Here is an 18,931-nt window from a genome sequence, read left to right on the forward strand (position 1 = left end):
ATTTACTTTGATCCGACCCAAATCGAAAGTTGGCTCTGCATATATTTATACTATAAAATAATCACTTACAATGTCATTTTATGTTATTTTTTTCAACATGACAATCATGCATACTTTAGCCACTGTACTAGACCACCCTTTTAAGGGCATATATCCGGTCTTCTTATTAATTTGATGTAGTGAATCACAAACACTAGGGAGTTGTTCTAGATTGGATAGATTGAGTCAAAAATACTATTGGAGGGGGTAAAAAATTAAACAATTCAATTCAAAATATGGTAAAACATAATCTTTATAACAAAATATAAAACAATTAATGAGATAAAACTATTCGAATAGAAAGAACATTATGATCAAATCAAAATATATTATAAATTGTACGACATTTCTACAATTAATATGATATTATAAATATTTTTGTTTCTTTTAATTGGATCAACTTCAAGTTGTTTTAATTAATCTGTTGAATACAAAGACGCATAACAAAAACTTTTGAATTACCTTGACTAGATGATTTATCAAAAGTAACTTTTCTTTTAAAATATTTTTCATAACTAAAACACAAAATACATTCATATCAATGATTAAAATACTTATTACCACACATGACACAATATAAATCCCACAAATTCACACATCTTAATTAAGTATAAATATTAAATTACTCAATAACGAATAAATTTCAAAATTGATACAGATCACAATGCATAATGGCCCACATTACAAATCTCATAAATTAATTATCACACATTATAAATATAAGTACTAAATTATATTACTCAACTATGAAGAAATTTTAATTTAGAATTCGGGTATAATAAGCTAAGTCACATACATACACACACTAGAAAAAATGAAAAATAAAAACTAATGGGGGATCACTACGTACCATCTTTTTTTCCGTCTTTGATTTTAAGTCACATAACGAAAATATATAATTATAATAGAAGAATCAATACAATGCATGTATATCAGGATTTAGAGATAAAGTATGGTTGGTCCAAAAGTTGCTTTCACTAAACAGCTGTTCATAAATCTTAATCAGAGTTGTAATCACGATTATGTTGAAGGGTGCAATCACATACCCTTTTCGTACACCCGGACGAAAGCCTTGCTTATTTTGTCCTGTTTTTAGGACTTAACCACAACAGAATATATCACCAAACAATCACTCAAATGACCCTTTCAAGGTTTTTTTTTTTTTTTTTTTTTTTCTTTATTTTTTTCTTTGAGTTATACAAAATAAATACATACTCCGTATATATACCATACTCTTATTTAGTTAATATTAAAACGAGAATTTATTTATAATTTTATACATACGTGTTATTCTTAGAGTAGGACTCGTAATATCTGTAGTGGTAGATCTATGTAAATAATTCATCAGATGTGATTCTTTTTGAAAATATGCAATAGGTGCGGTGAAAATGGTTAGTGGTGGTCATGAGTGACGCTTTCATTTCATTAATTCGAATCGGAAAAATAATTAAAGTTGATCTCACTGCTTAACCAAAAATGGCAACAATGGACATCACCTTCAACCCCATTTTGAATGGAATATGTAGAGACAAGGATGGAAAGATGCTGGATGTGTCATGTATGTATACAATTCACCTTTAATCTGCAGCATTTGTGCGGTGATTGATAGAAAGGATATGATATATGTGATCAAATAGATGTTGTTATTATATATGGTACTGAAATATCCAAACACTATAATGCTGCATGCCAATTTTATGTGTGCATCTTAAAGGATGGCCATAATTATTTTTCTACAAATCGAAATGGGATTAGACCCAATAATATAATCACCCTAATTAACTTTTATTATTAACGTATCTAACTTTTACGATGGGATGGTGAAAAATACCATACCTACTTTATCTTATGAAATGGAGTAAATGCATATTGAACTATACCAAAAGTTATACTAGCACTAAATACCAAATATTGTATATTTATTGTTTTGAGAGAGAAAAAAAAAAAAAAAAGGAGTCACAACAAGCATTAAACTATATTTACTGTTTTGAGGGGATAAAACAAAGACAAGATTGGGATTAGACCAAAGCTTTTTGCACAAAACTTCTCAGCCTAATGTTTTCCTGCGGTTCCTATTTTGTCCAAAAATGTGTGAAAATAACATAAAACGATATTTTAAGTCGCTATTTTGTAGTACAAATATATGTAGAGCATTTTTTATTTGGGTTGGGTCAAAGTGAATTCGTATTTTTCGTAGTAAGACAAGAAATCGATATATTGTACGTCCAAAATGAATAATAAGTGAATGAAAAATTGATTCTCAAAGTAGATCCATTTGAGTTTGAAAATGAAAGTGAAAATACCTTTTTAGAGAGAGTTTTAGACCGAAAAGTCACATGTGAAAGACTACTTCTCGATGTCACCAAGAAATCACTTTACTTTTTGTTCTCACCTAAAGAAGTGTGTGTGTTTTTATTTATTATTTTATTTTTGGGAGAGGGTTGGGTGGGGGGGGGGGGGGGGGAGAAGGGGAGGCACCAGGTGCATTCAATGTTAAAAAAAGTGGTGACATTTATTTATGTAAGTAGAAGTTTGAATGCATAATTCAAGTTATTTAACCAAAACAATGCATGTTAAACTTCCAACTCTAAAAACTGTGTCTTCTTGAACTATACATGCATATTTAGAGCATCCGCATCAGTTGGGAAGAATGTGTGGATAATGTAAGAATGATTAGGAAAGAGAATGGGGGAGGGGAGAGAAAAAAAAAAAAGAAGAGAAAATTGATTTTAAAAAAAAATTTAAAAAACTAATGCTGTCAGGCGCGCCTGACGCACCACCGGGCGCGTGCTCGGATTTTGCCCCGGCTGTGCGCGTTTCTCTTCTTTTTTTTTTTTTTTTTTTTTTTTTTTTTTTTTTTTTTAATTCTGACATTAAACCTTCATTTGCAGAGTGATTCTTTTTCAAATAACCCATTCCCACATTAGTATTATTTTTGGCTTGAGTTATTTATTTCTGAAATAACTCCACATTCTCCCCTTAGTGTGGATGCTCTAAGGTTAAAGTAATTAAAGTTTAGATTGAAACAATACTGATTTCTTTCAAACTGATGCAGATTTATCTCAATCTAATGCATGAATTTTATTTTTTTTGGGTATGGTTACAAAAATATAATTCTTACATCTTTTACATTTAAACTTTAAAAAATAATAATTCCAAAACGCTGTTATTTTCTACCAAAGTAATGTTGTTTTCACTGAAATGATTATACTTTTTTACAATTCAAAACTATGTTGTTTTTCTGTATAATGTAATGAAAAGTCTACATACATTTATAAAAATACCAGCGCAATTTTATTTTTTTATTTTTTTTTTATTTTTATCATTTTGATTAACAATTGCATAGTTAAGGATGAAATTTAGCAAATTAGAACTCGAGCAACAAAGTGGTGAAATCATAATAGTCGATTGACGAAATCGAATATTAACTCAATTAAGTATCCCACACATAATTATTTTTTGTTTTTGTTTTGTTTTTTGAAAAAAGTAGGATAGGAATCACCAAAAGCTAACTAGGCACATCACTGCCCTCCGTAGAGTGGGGAGGGCTAAAACAATTGTCAAACAAAATCTTTTCAAAACTAGAAGGGACCAGGCAAACACTGCGCACAAAAACCCCTATTAAATTGGATAGACAGTTTAGCAAAATAATTCAGTCCTATTAAATAGATTATATTTGATACTATATATTGACATGGTGCTGATAAATAAGAGATCCTGTAGAAAAATTCTGAATTTTAAAAGAAAAAAAATGGTAATTCAATTCGAGGAGCTGAGATAAATCAATGGTTATACTGTAGATCCTGATCCTAAATGATGTAGTTTTGAATTTTAATTTTGACGGCAATTGTTGTTGTTCGATGCACGTTACAATATTTTATTTTATTATAAAGCATATGTATGTGTCTTGTGTTTTGCGTTTTGCGTTTCTGTATCACATGTTATGCAATTCGATCTGTACGTTAAGTGTATGAATTATGTACCTGAAATAAAGTAAATATAACATGCGTTTTTGTGTCTTGTGCTATGCGTTTTTGTGTCTTGTGTTATGCATTGTTTTTGTCTTTGTTATGCAATTCTGTACCTTAAGAATATTGATTATGTACATGAACTAAAGTAAATATAAAACATGTTTATGTGTCTTGTGTTATGCATTTTTGTGTCTGGTGTTATGCAATTCTGTACCTTAAATGTATGGATTTTGTACTTGAAATAGATCAGTAATTGTGTAACACATAACATATTGTGTGTTTTATTTTACGAATTTATGTCTTGTATTACGAAATTAAGTGCCTATATGACATATATTATCTACATGAATGAAATTTGAGAATAAATCTATATATAAGATGTGTATGTGTCTTGTGTTGTGAGTTTTTGTATCTCGCGTTATGAAATTTTCTATCTTAATAGTATTGATCCTTTACCTATAATAAATTAAAATTTGCGTTGAAACATAAGAAACAAAAAATTACAGAATCTATTAAAGCTTAAATATCAAATCGACGTTGTTTTAATCCAGGGTCCACAATGCTATGTGGACCCTGGTCCACGATATAAATTTCCGAGTTTAATATTTACCGAGTAGTATTAAGCCCAGCGATTAGAATTGATAAATAAAGCATGATAGTATGAGGGCCCAGTTGAAGCCCATCTAATATGGGCTTTGCGCCTTTACTGAGTATATATATAATTAATATTTTAATATTTCAAAATTGGTCATGATTAAGTTGAATTTTACAGAAATGGTATAGTTAATTTCAACCAAGGTCCATCGTCTTTAATGGAAATTGTAAATTTAGTTTCAGTCTATTGTTTTTATCATTTAACACCCCAGATTATCATATTTTGGACACTTTTGATCATAACTTTTGTGGTAAAAAACTATTTAGGCAAGAGTATTTTCATCTCTTCATTTTTTTTTCCCAATGAATTAATTTTAACGAAGGTCCCATGTCTTTTGTGCAATTTCAAATTTAGTCATAAATAATTATTTTTGCCAATTAACACCTCAGACTAACATATTTTTGACACTTTGGTCATTCCAATGATTTTCTTTCCGATGAAACCTTATTTTAAAAAAGGGTACAGACTGAAGCCGACTGTGTTGCAAAATGAAACTAAATTTGAAATTGCCACCAAAGACAAGGTACCTCCATTGTATTACTTCATAGGACATAATAAATTGAAAAGATGAAAATATCTTTGCTTAAAATAAGATTTCACCGGAAAAATCACCAAAATAATAAAAATAATAATCTGAAACTAAATTTAAAATTGTGACTAAAGATAAGGAATCTCTGAAATTAGCTCAAAATGCTATGATCAAATTTCGTTTGAAATCACGTGGCACTGTGGCAGAAAAATACAAAAGGTTATTGCGAGAGCAACACAAATTGAAAAAGAAATAGTGTTTAAAAAAATAAAAAAAAAAAAGTTTTCTTGGCTTAAGCGTGGCAGTTTCGCGGTGAAAGAGGCCGAAGCAATCTATACATGAAGCACTTAGTTGGCTTAAGGAGTTAGGAGTGGGAGATGTTGACGTTGAGATTGATTCCCACCTTATTTTAATTTTCATGTTATTTCTGCAGACTCTGTGGCTCCCTTTAATTTTCCTTTTGATATTTTAATTCAGGATATTAAAAAAAATTGCATCTTTGATTATGATGTAGCTTTATATTTTGCTAAGCGATCTGTGAATCGTGTTGCACATAATGCTGCGTCAAAAGTCGTTTCTGAATCAGATTGCGGGGAATTGGTGGATATCCCACCCCCTTTTTTCTTGTTGAGTGACTTTTTGTTGATTTAATGCATTAAGTTCCTTTCTCAAAAAAAAAAAAAAAAAAGAAAAAGTTTTGTAATATTCTTAATTTTTAGGTAATAAGGCGAACTGAGGGTGTATACTTGGTAAATTTTACTCTTATAAAATAATTTTTTGAAAGCTACTGGCTCTATTACATTGTAGTATCTGTTCATATACTTTATCCACAAAGAACCGATAATGCCTCCACCGAGGCTTGAACTCATGAACTCATAATCTTCCAATCTTCCAAATGGAAGTCCAACCCGAATACCATTAGACCACATAGTCCTGGTGCTCTATTTAATTCTAAATTAATTAAAATTTAAAAAGAAAGATATTCTAATAACCCACGTAAAAAATTTGGTGAGACCTTCTCACGGATCATTGTCCGTGAGAAAGGTCAAGTCATGATAAAATGTAATACTAATAAGAAATAAAATGTTTATTATTTATATGAGAAAATGTAATACTTTCACATTTTAATTTAAAAATATTACATTTTCGCTTATAAGTAACAAACACTTTATTAGTAATTAGTATTATATTTTTCATATTAACACGACCTGATCCGCTTCACAGATTCTGATTCGTGAAAAGATTTCACACAAATGTGACCCATAATTCTAAGTATAAAAACCTATTAATTTAAAAAATGAAGAATTAAAATTGCGTGTAGCTTGATTGCAACATGGATATCTCGAGATGGACCTGATGTATTGTAGCAAAGGGCTCACTTTTAATTCTTAATTATGTTTATCATTATTATTTTTTACACAATAACTAGTTGTCAGAAATCAGAAGTAGCAGTGCTGGGAGACCTGAAATTAATTAATCCAATGCATCAATGCCAAATGTATGTTTGAATTAGTGTCTATTCTTTTCAAAGCTTGAATCCCAACTGTAAGGGTCATCCACACCTAACGCGACAGAGTATTTGGAAATATGTAAATTACACTTTTATTTATTGCGCAGACGGAGCCCTCCTGACTTTAAGAGGTTGCTCTCATACTACTGTTGGTAAGACTTGATTCCTAGTCATTTTTTTTAAACTTTTATTTCTATAACCAGTTGAGCTGTCCAGTGTTTATTAAATTAAGGGGTCGTATGGTTCACGGAATGTCAGATTACCTTAGGGAATGTTAGATTGCTGGGAATGTTAGATTACTGGGAATGTTAGATTACTGGGAATGTTAGATTCCTGTGTTTGGTTAAAATTGGGGTATGTAATATAATCATGTTTGGTTTAGGGTTATCTTTTGTACACACTATAATATCCTTAACATATTTTCATATGTTTTAATAAATTTAAAAATTAAAATAAATAAATAAGATAACGGTATCATATATAATTACATGATTTTAAAATATTAACTCTAAAATTTTGAACTTGAGAAACAAAATTATTTTATATGCTAACATAACATAATAAAAATTAAAAAATATATAATTACAAATATATATATATATATATATATATATATATATATATATATATATATATAAAATAAACTAACATAACTAAGGTTATCTTACATTACCTAAGATTTTGAAGGGAATCACATTCCCTTCAAAATCCTATGTGGAAGGAATGTGACATTCCTTGGGAATGTTACATTCCCTAAGATAATATGAACCAAACACTGTTATGTGAACTTTGGAATGTTATATTCCCTTGGTTATGTTATATAACCTGAACCAAACGCCCCCTAAATGGTAGAGGGTTTTCAAAAAAAAAAAATTAAAATTAAATGGTAAAGGTATCATAATCAGGTGATTGATGTGCACCTGCCTAACTGTTCTCTGACTCATCTCCATCTTTTACCAAACACAACAATTCAACTCTAAACCTCGATATGGACAACTGGACTATACAATCCACCTTTTTATCTATTTTTTTCGGTCATCGCTTACATAACAATTTATCTTTTTTTTTTTTTCCTTCATTAAAACGTCATTATTTACGTAACAATTTATCTCTTCCTATATATATATATATATATATATATATATAAGATAAATAAGATAATTAAATTTCTCTATTCCTATAATCAGCTATTTATATGCAAAAATAGGAACAAAATGATTAATTACACTTCTTTCTTTTCAATTTTAGAGATTTATTTGAAACTTTTTTTTTTTCAATTTGAGTTTCAAATGTTCATAAATTTATTGTTTATATTACAACGTTTTTTTTTTTTTTTTAAAGCGCATCATATGTTAGAACAAAAACTAATTGAAAGTAGATTTGTGTAATTAAGAATTTAAAATTGCGTTTAGAATTAAATTATGATTTTCCAAAAGTTTCTCCTCTAATAATAGTTCCAAGTAAGTGAAATGAACAATCTTTCGGGGCAAGTAAGTGAAATGAACAATCTTTCGGGGCAAGTAAGTGAAATGAACAAACATATTTAGGCGAAGAGAATAAATTGGAGTCACATGCCCCTGAATCTTCTGGATTTCTAAATTTAACCCTAATATTTTGTTACTGCCTGAACGCTAAGCTACCCGGTTGGTTGGGGTATCGGATTCCAAACGGGTCAAGTAAATTCGAGAAGTTGTGTGTGAACGGGTTCGGGTTTTGCGGCTGGTAGATACCCGAATTATTCTCAACCCGCTGACTACTCCTCATTCCGCTCTGCGCTTCATCGTCTACGGGAAAACTCAATGCCGCCATTGAATGGCCATAAATATCGGCCGGGTTGGCGTGGTTCAGATGACCCGATTGGGGAATTTGATTACCCGGCCCCAATTCAGGTATGGAGGCTAAGGTGGCCCAGTCAAAACTCCCGGAGCTCAAACGTTGGATACTTGACTTGTCGTCTTGTTGAAGATTAAGATTCTTTAACGAGTTGATTCTGGGTAAGGTAAAGTATTGATCGTTAATTTCCGGGAAAGATTCCAGCATGTCGTCGAACTGAGATGAAGACGACGACGAGGAGCCGTGGCTGTAATCTTTGCTCTGAACACCAGAAACCGGCTTCTGAGCCGCCGCCGCCGCACTTGAAGAATTCTTCTTGTAAATCCGACATAGCACCCATTCATCAAGCTGTACGTATAAAACAACAAGACCATTAGACTAAGTAGTTTTCGATGAAACTAATGTTTAATTTGAAGATGTTTTGTTTTTGAAAAAAAGCACACAAACACGTATATATACATACCCTTGCACTTCCGGTTTTCCTGGGTGCTTCAGAAAGCCTATATTCATGCATAATCCAATTAGTCTTTGTTCCTTTGGGTGCTTTACCCACGTAAAAAACAAGGGCTTTCTTGATCCCAACTTTCCGTCCTTGGGTGGTTATTATCTTGTCGGTTCCGGTGGCTTTCCAGTAGCCGGAACCGGCGACTCTATTCGGCCTCGACCCATTCGGATATTTCCGATCTCGTGGGCTGAAAAAATACCATTCTTTTTCCCCGAAATTCGCCCTGCCTGCAAATCATATATCAACCCAAATTAATCACATTTGTTAATACTCTCAAATTGCGTAACCAGAAAGAAACGACCAACAAATCAAAATCAAGTCATCGATCAAGATCAACTTACTAGGAAGATCCCACGGATCAAACTTGTACAAGTCGATGTCTCCGATGATCTGCAGAGAAAAGTCATGCCCAGCCACCTTTCTACACAAGTACTGCACCAAAAGCTCCTCGTCTGTCGGGTAAAACCGGAAACCCGGCGGCAAACTCAGCTGCGAAAGCGGGTCCATATCTTTGACACCCATTTTTCAGAAAAAAATAAGCTTTTTTTTTTTTTTTTTTTTCTTTCAAACAGAGAGCTGGAAGTGAGAGCTAAGCCACTGAGAAATCGGGAAAATGTTTTTAAATGTTTTTTTTCCCAATTCTCTCTTCTTTTTTTCCTCGGAAATCGGGAATATGGCGGATTATATATAGGCAAAGAACAGTAAATAATGGAAGTAGAAAGATAAGTACGGTCTGTCCTTTTCTGCGGGGCCCGGTGGAGATGATCGGGGTAAATGTGCCACGTATGACAGATTCGGCATTATCATGCCGCCGACCTTATCCAATGGTGAAACCTTAGTACAATTGTCCAGCTGGCTAGGTGCATGAACCTTCAGTCCCATAAAAGGACAAACGTTTTCCACTGCGTGTCACCTAACCTAATTGCATGCAACGTGTCCCGCCCTTACTATCTTCTAGAACTTTACTGTTCTATTATGCTTTTTAAATTGTAAAATCAAAAGTGCTTCCATCTCGTAGTTGAAATTCGCATTATACTATTAAGGTTAAACTAAAAAAAAAAAAAAATGGTAAATTTAGTATATAATAACCGTGGGTATAACCGTATAACTCCACTCTGATCTTGAATTGTTGCAAAGAAAAGTAAAAAGTTTGAGATGTGGAAAAGGCAGAATTCGATTTCTCCCGTATTTAATTGGTCAATTATTTTTAATAAAAATAATAAATAAGTAATTGTCACATTAAAAATTTGGCTCAAAAGTAGTGTAGGTTACTTATTTTTCTTTGAAAATTGTTGTAGACTTTTAAGAGTATTTTCCATGTTTTTCCCGTGAAGATTCTTTGAACAAGTTCGTCTTTTAGAATGGGAAAACACAAAAGCTGTCTTAAAATAATAAAATGGTCCTTCACGTGAGATATTACATAAATATTTTTTATACATACATTCAATTTCTTAACTTACGACAAAATAATTTAAATTCACAGAATTCTTGTCGTTGAATGAGGTAAAACACGAGTCGCTCCATTTATTTATTGTCTAATTACATATATAATTTTTCGTGATGAAGGAACTATTTTGCTTTTTTCTAAAAGGTCAAATTAAATTGATTTACTTATAGATTTTCTTCAACAAAATTAAATACCTGCAATTTTATTGATATACTTATAAATTATTCGTCAATAAAATTAATTTCTCTTCAAATGAATATTACTATTTATGTAGCAAATATACTTTATATTATTTAATAAAGTGATGCTTTCTACTAATTAAAACGGAAAGGAAAGAAAAGAAAAGGAAAAAAAGGAACATACTTTTTTTTTTCTTTATTTTTATGTGAATTGTGTGGTAGTGGGAGAAAATGCAGCTATTTCACGTGTAATATTAAAAAAAATCTATTTAAATTTATTGTACTCTGTCAACTTTATGATTCTATTTTTCTTTTGTGAAATTCCTTTAATTTCTGTTCAACTCTTCTACTACTTTAATTTGATCTTTTTGTGTACAGATTCGATCTTTTCATCACTCCATACCTAAAAAATATTCACAATGCACTCAATTAATTTATTATTGATATATATCCCTATTTCCATTGTTACGCACATACTATACCCTACAAACTTAAAGCCTATCCTTTTTAAAATAAATAAATAAATAAAGTGGACACTTTTCAATTGAGATTGTTTTTTTTTTTTTAAGTAATATTAACTTTATTACAAAGTAGTATTTAATTTGTTCTATACTTTTTCTATCTGTTGCAATCTAAAGAGTCAACACTCCCCCACCGGAGTTCGATCATGTAACCTTCCCTCAAGGAGAGTCACAAAGTGTCATCTGAGATTTATTTGTTTGTATTGTTATTAATCCATATGATGAATAGATCATTTTGAATGATTATTTATGAGATTTTGTCTCATTCCTTATTATTAGACATGAATGCAATATGTTAGAATATTGTTGTTATATTTAAAATTACATTAGAAAAATGTTCTTTGCCTTTTTTTTTTTTTAAGGTATTGTTGTTAAAAGGTGAATGATCAAATTTAATAGTCAGTCGCTAACTACTATACAAGTATAATGAATGAAATATTTATATTCGCTATTAGTTATAACTTTTTGGACATAACTAGTATTAAAGTCGATATAAATGGTCGACTGTAAACTTTATTAAGGAATTTTCTTTAAATTTGTAATTCGAAATTATCAATGCAATAGTACTACCACTACTACATGCCACATAAATGGCAAAGATTCTAGCTAGCTTTTATAAATTTGATTTTTTTAAATTGACATTTAATGCATCACTCTTACTAAATATGGGCTGACTTATCGCAATACACAGTCAAATATTCTAAAGCTATTTAATAATGATTAAATTCACTGCATAAAACGACAAGCACAACCAAAAAATTAAATAATAAACTCAACCTTAAGCAAACTTGGGGGCTATAAATCCTTTATATTGATCACCCATAATTCATAAACCAATGATATATTGAATGTGTAGAGAGATTGATTGGAATAAGAATGGCATAAATTAAAGGTCACCATTTATCAGATTAATGTTCTATGCTTAGCTTCATTCGGCCTATTTTGTACCATTTTGATAGTGACCCACTGACCCGATGCATGTGAGCTAGGTTTGATATTTCTTCACATTATTATTTTTAATCAAAACTATAACTTATTATAATTATAAATTTATATCGTCAACTAATTAGCGATATTTTTTTTTTATACGCTCAATGAATATGCCACTACAAAAACTAAACACAACATATTTTTACATCACTATTTTAAAAGGACACACGTTGTTAGGCGGAGGTCTGAAGGGTTAAGTCCGGCCAACACCTTGTCTGACTACAAACTGGGACTTTTAGCATAGTGGTAAGTGTTTGATCATAACAAGTGGTATTAGAGACTTAGAGACAGGTCACGGGTCTGACTTATCCTAATATGCATGTAAATTTAAATATCAATGTTTCATGAATAATTATATGATTTGGTGTAAACAATATTTAGGCAAATAAAATGAATGGTATTGTGGAAATATATGGTCTAAATATAATGTAGGTGTTTTGGCACACAATTTGGATGATAATTGAACGCACCATGGCGTGTGGGAAGTAGGTAGGTCAAAAAAAGAGAAAGTCACACCCACAATTAGAAAGGAGAATTTTCAAAAGAAAAAGATGAAGAAGGGACTTTTAGTTTGCGGCAAGAAAATAAATAGAGGTTTGAGGGGCCATGTGGTGCACTTCATATTGTGCCACGTTAATATTTGTTAACACAATTAAGATAAGGATCCGAGGATGTCACTGTGGAGTAAAGTCCAACGTTTGTAGCATTGACCATCTGACCTCCTCTATCCACGCCTGCATGCACCGTACCATTATTTAATTTGCTCTCAATCATCTTCCAAAGTCCAAACTATTACTCCATTTATTTCGTGTACTCTTCTGCCTTCAACCCATCCAATACCAATAAGTATGATTACCTACTTTACAAATCACACTATTTTCAACCAAAATCATAAACCCCTAATAATCAAACCCTTGCTCTCTTGTATGAGACACAAATAGCAAGAAATTAAATAATTATTTACACGTTTCTTTTAATTCTTAATTTAATTCAAACTAGTTAAATTGTTTAAGTTAGAGGTAGGTAGTGGCTGGTATATTCGGATGACAATAGTAAATTATACCTTTTTCTAAATAGTACACCTAAACTGGAATTCTATATATAACCAATAACCCTAATTCACAATTAGTTTATATATATATATATATATATATATATATATATATATATATATATATATATATATATATATATATATATATATATATATATATAGACACACACACCCTACAGATCAAATGCGAAGGAGTTCTCAGGTAAAAAATAGGGTAAAATCTCAACTACTGATCTAGGCAAAATTAATTAAGAGCTCAAAATGAAGAAAAATAAAATAAAATAAAAAACATTGTGTAAGTTCAATTCAAAGCTTAAAGTGTGTAAGTTTATAGCTTAAGGTGTGTAAATTTATAACTTAAAGGTGTGTATGTTTAAATCTTAACTTTTTGAGAAAATAAATTATATCATACAATTACCCGCTAACAGCTAATTTACTAGACACCTTTCTACAATCAACTAATATTATAACTAGTTATACCATCTAATTAACCCAATTAGCTAATTTAACATCTAACAATCATTTACCAAATATGGTTTAATCTAACCCAAATAAAAAGTAGACTTTACTCAAACTAATAGCTCAAAAATCTGCAAAATCACCACTTAAATGCGGTTATGTGACTATGTCTTATAAACATATACCACATATATCTTATAATTATCCTATTGAGAAAAAAAGTTTAATTTATAACGTGTATTACTTGGTAAATAAAAGTAAACACTAGGACCACACGTGGAACTAGAATTCCGTCGTTATTACAATTTACAACTTTGCACGTTCAGTGGTCATAAACAACCCAAAATACCTTCGTGGTATCAGTCAAATTAATGTATATCTGATAAAAATAATTTTGTAAAAAGGACCATCAATGGACTGCATCACATAAAACAAATCTTTAACCTTAAATATGTAATATTTTTTATAAGTAAATAAATATCACATTTTTATTAATAATTTTCAAAAATAAATAATATTTTTAAAATTTTCAGTAAAAATGTAATATTTTTATTTATAAAAATATTATATTTTCATAAAATATTATTATTTATTTAAGATCTATTGGGTGTAAGATAGATTAATTCAAGTTTTATTTTAATAATAAATACAAATTATGGTCTTCTTTGAGTGCTACTAACTCTATAACAAATGATGGTCTTCTAAAACTATTAAATTAAATAATTGAAGATTTTTATACTATATGAGTGACAAGTTAATAATAGATTTGTTCAGTTTAAACAAATATGAGATATATACAAGCTTAAACAAATTAAATAATTGGAAAATGGCTTATTAGCAAAAGTGTATAGTAGCTTGTTTGACTGGTCAAATAGTTAATATGTATGTTTGGTAAATAATTTTTTAGTTTAACTTATTGATGTCAATAAGCTGAAAATGAAAAATCTACATTGACTAGCTTATTACATTTTTGTTTTAAAAGTCTAATTTACCCTTAATAGGTGTTTATTATTGTAGTGTTTATATTTATTCAATATATATATATATATATATATATATATATATATATATATATATATATATATATATATATATATATGTGTGTGTGTGTGTGTGTGTGTGTGTGTGTGTGTGTGTGTGTGTGTGTGTGTGTGTGTGTGTGTGTGTGTGTGTAGTTTTTACATTGATTTTTTGGAAGTTATTGAGAAATGCATATTATTTTGTTACAAAATGCAGAGAATAGTCTTACAAGTTGCACGGTAAAATTGACGATAATTTAAAAAATAACACCGTGTTATTTTTAAAAATTTTGATCTGATTCGTCCTAAGTATGTGTGTGTATATATATATATATATATATATATATATATATATATATATATAGGGTCAGGTTCCTGTGAGGTCAGGTCTTCCCGTGCGGTCAGTGCGGCATACACCATTAGGTATGTAAAAATGCACCACACAGTGTTCGAAAATACACCATTATGTGTGGTGTATTTTTTTTTTTGTGGTGTATTTTTTGACATTTCATTCTGGTGTATTTTCGAACACTGTATGGTGCATTTATACATACCTAATGGTGTATGCCGCACTGACCGCACGGGAAGACATGACCTCACATGAACCAAAATCTATATATATATATATATATATATATATATATATATATATATATATATATATATATATATATATATATATATATATATATATATATATATATATATATATATATATACACACACACACACACACAATATTGAGTTATTATTATTAACTATACATAGTGTTGTTTTTTTAATTATAATATTATTATTAATAAATAATAATAATAATAATTCAAAAATAATTAATAATAAAACAGTGAGAGATAACAATAAATTGTAAAAATACTTTAAGATTTAAGTAAATATCACAATATACTTATACTCTTATATGTAGTTTTACATGTAATCAGTTAAGAGTGAACAATTAATTTATCAAATACATTTTTATAACCAACACACACAATAACCAATCAGCTAATTGTCAAAACCCCTAAATAAAATAAATTCATGTTAGATTAGTAATACATTAACAAATTATAAGACAATATATCTACATCTCTATCTAGTCTAGTCTAGAAATCTAATAAGAGCCAATAAAGTTATTGGTAGGGAATATCCCGACCGCCATAAGCTTTATCCCGATCGACTTACCTTTGTTTTTCTCTCTTTGTTTTTGCAGGTAACAGGTCGGGCTTCATGCGAAGAACCCGGTCGGGATCTGACCGGAAGCTGCCCGAGCAGTAGTGTCGACCACCGAGCGGTAGCCCTTTGGCGAGAGAGCTGATAAAGGACACGTGGCAGCTCTTTACGACGACAGACAGGGCACCCGGGAGGATGACATGTGGTGGTTACGTGGAGAACATGCCGAACGGCCGGATCCTTGTCCCCGGCACAGCGGATATAAATACCCACAGTAGCTACAGTGTAAGGGACTTTTGGACGATCGATAGGTTGTTACTAGAGAATCCCGACCGCAGTCAGTCGGTACTCAGAGCAACCAAGTAGATTGTACTTAGGGCCTTTACCGTGATTAATAAAGTCTTTTACTTGCTTTAATTGGTCTCGGGTTTATTTTATATTGCTTACGTAGAATTAGCAGTATCATTTTGGCGCCGTCCGTGGGGACCCGTGCGAGAAAGCAACGTCTTGACGAGCACCCGGTCTCTTTGCAACCATGTATCCGTGGGCTTACAACAACTTCGCCGACGACCAGGCAGACGCAGCGAGTTCATCTGGGCACCATGCCACCCAACAGCAAGGTCAGACGGTGGAACTGAATCTCAATCTCTCACCACCGCATCCGTCTAACACATACCCGGTTGCCCAACAACCGGTGAACTACATTCAACCGGGGTACCCAACACCCGGTCAGCCGTATCAACAACATCCGGTGATGTATCCCGGCCAATATCCATACCCGGTCCCACCTTCGTCGTACGGGTATTGGCCTGGCCAACCGATGTACTACACTCCCCCAGTTGGGTATCCACCATATACGCCTGCTTACACGGCTCCAGCCGCCGCCCCTCCAGTTCAAGCGACCGCACAGGTAGAGCCGCAGCGTCAGTCCGCTTCCCGGGCTCGACGCTCGGCTCGTTCGCAGTTGGGGTCGGGGGGTGCTGATGCGATGGAGGCACCAGGGCAGGCCCAGCAAGCGGCTGAGGTTCCCGTCCAAGCGGAGGACCCCGAAGAAACTGCCCGAGCGGCAGCTTTTGATCGTCTTCGACCGGAGATGCGTCAGCGTTTGGGACCCCAAGACCTGAACCGCCAGCAAGAAGACGTACAGATGCAGGAGGCCAGCCAGGAGGCTTCATCCGGGTATAGCGGGTCGAGATCTCACCGACGGCGACGCGCTCGGGATACAGCCCAAGCTGCTCAAGCCGCCGAGCTCAACGAGACCCGAGGATTACTCTATAACCTCCAATTCAGAAACGCGCACCCTGCAGCACCACCGGTCGATCAACCGACCCTACACCAGACGCCTTTCACAGCGGCGGTGATGGCTCAGCCTTACCCGCTTGATTTAAAGGTCTCTGGAGAGAAGAGTTATGATGGCCGGACAGACCCTGAGGCTCACGTTAACGACTTCTACAGCAATATGACGCTGAAGGGTGTGTCAGACGCCGTAATGTGTAGGGCTTTCTATTTCACGCTTACCGGTCAGGCGGCGAAATGGTTCTGAACTTTGCAGCCAGGTTCGATTGACAGGTTTGACACCCTGGCGATCAAGTTCGTGAGGAAGTTTATTACTTCCAAAGTGGTGAGGAAGTCCTATATGTATCTGGAGAAGGCCAAGCAACTTGAAGGCGAAAGCTTGACCGACTTCCTCATCAAGTGGAAGGCGGCGGTCGGGGAGGTCGAGCCCATGGATGATGCGACCGCCACCCACATGCTACACATCTCTCTCCGGGCGGGGTATTTATATCAAGATTTTATTTTACATCCCCCGGCCACTTATGAGGAGGCCCTTCGAAGGGTCACAGATTATGCCAATGCTGGCGAGGCGAACGCCGTAAAGCGCTCGCAGGAAGTCGGGTCTTCGTCCTGTAAACCGGCCGGCCGGGCGGAACACCGATCGAGTGATGACCATCCCCGATCCCGCACCAGGCCTGGCGAGTTTACGGCCTTGAACCGATCTGCAGCGGAGGCCATGCAGTATGCCCAGTCTTGCAATCTCATCAAGCTTCCCCATCCCGATTGAGATGGTCCTGACAAGAGTAAGCATTGCGCTTACCATCGATGTGCTGGGCATGACACTGAAGAGTGTACCCACTTGCGCCAACTGTTGGAGGATTTGCTCAATCTTGGGAAGTTGGACAAGTGTGTGGGGAGGAGAGAAGACCCCAAGAGGAATACCGATCGAAGAGATCAGCGGCGCTCTCATCACCGCTCCGATCGGTCAAGTCAGGACCGAAGAGACGATCGAAGAGATGATCGTCGCGATGACCGACGGGACCCTGACCCTCTATCTAGCAGCCGACCAGCAGGAAAGCCAACCATCCACGTTATTTTCGGTGGATTGGAAGACGCTTCCCAACCGCGGAATAATTGTCCGGTCGCCATAGTGGATTCCCGGGAGACCGGGAAGAGGCAAAAGATGGAGCCCATAACCTTCACCCTGGAAGATCAACACAGCAGCAGCGACCACGGCATGGAGGCGCTCGTGGTCACAATTGATGTGAAAGGGACGGATGTCCAGAGAGTTATGGTCGACACTAGCAGCAGTGTGAACGTCCTTTATCTGGACGTGTTTGAAAAGCTTGGACTAGACAGGAAGGAGCTGACTCCGGTCGGTGTACCACTGTCTGGCTTTACCGGGGCTCTTATTTACCCCGAGGGAAAGATAACGCTCCCGGTCGAGATCGGCACAGCCCCGAAGTCGATCAAGACGGAGCTAGAATTCGTTGTGGTCAACCTCCACTGTGTCCACAACATTATCTTGGGCCGACCCGCCATTATGAAGATCGGTGGGATAATTTCAATGCCCCACCTGTGCATGAAATTCCCCACCCCCAATGGGGTCGGTGTAGTCCGTGGCGATGTCCAATCCGCCCGGAAGTGTTACATCCGAGCGGTTAACAGACGCGATTCCGGTTCGTCTTCCCGGGTGAACACCATAGCCAAAGAGGAGGCTAAAGATCGGAAGGAACAACCAGAGCCTTCCGAGGAGATAGAAGAAGTTCCCCTATCCG

The 18,931-nt window shown here is 34.0% G+C and overlaps 1 protein-coding gene across 1 annotated transcript; it reads right to left on the bottom strand.

Annotated features, from left to right (window-relative positions):
- Positions 1-8,195: 8,195 nt before the first annotated feature.
- Positions 8,196-9,719, bottom strand: LOC109188440 (NAC domain-containing protein 72-like). The gene is made up of 3 exons (XM_019339127.1): positions 9,384-9,719; positions 9,001-9,269; positions 8,196-8,885 (listed from the first exon to the last, which is right to left on the bottom strand). The coding sequence occupies exons 1-3, from the start codon at positions 9,562-9,564 to the stop codon at positions 8,322-8,324; spliced, it is 1,014 nt and encodes a 337-aa protein (XP_019194672.1). The 5' UTR covers positions 9,565-9,719; the 3' UTR covers positions 8,196-8,321.
- Between the last annotated feature and the right edge of the window lie 9,212 nt (positions 9,720-18,931).

This window comes from Ipomoea nil, unplaced genomic scaffold (genome assembly GCF_001879475.1).
Source record: "Ipomoea nil cultivar Tokyo-kokei standard unplaced genomic scaffold, Asagao_1.1 scaffold1421, whole genome shotgun sequence".
In the NCBI taxonomy this organism is placed as follows: Eukaryota; Viridiplantae; Streptophyta; class Magnoliopsida; order Solanales; family Convolvulaceae; genus Ipomoea; species Ipomoea nil.

Bases quoted from the DNA above. Each gene is read 5' to 3' on its own strand.
- LOC109188440 (XM_019339127.1), bottom strand. From the start codon at position 9,564: ATGGGTGTCAAAGATATGGACCCGCTTTCGCAGCTGAGTTTGCCGCCG. The intron at 9,270-9,383 runs GTAAGTTGATCT...TATGATTTGCAG, and splicing joins TGATCCGTGGGATCTTCCTA to GCAGGGCGAATTTCGGGGAA. The intron at 8,886-9,000 runs GTATGTATATAT...TTATACGTACAG, and splicing joins GGAAAACCGGAAGTGCAAGG to CTTGATGAATGGGTGCTATG.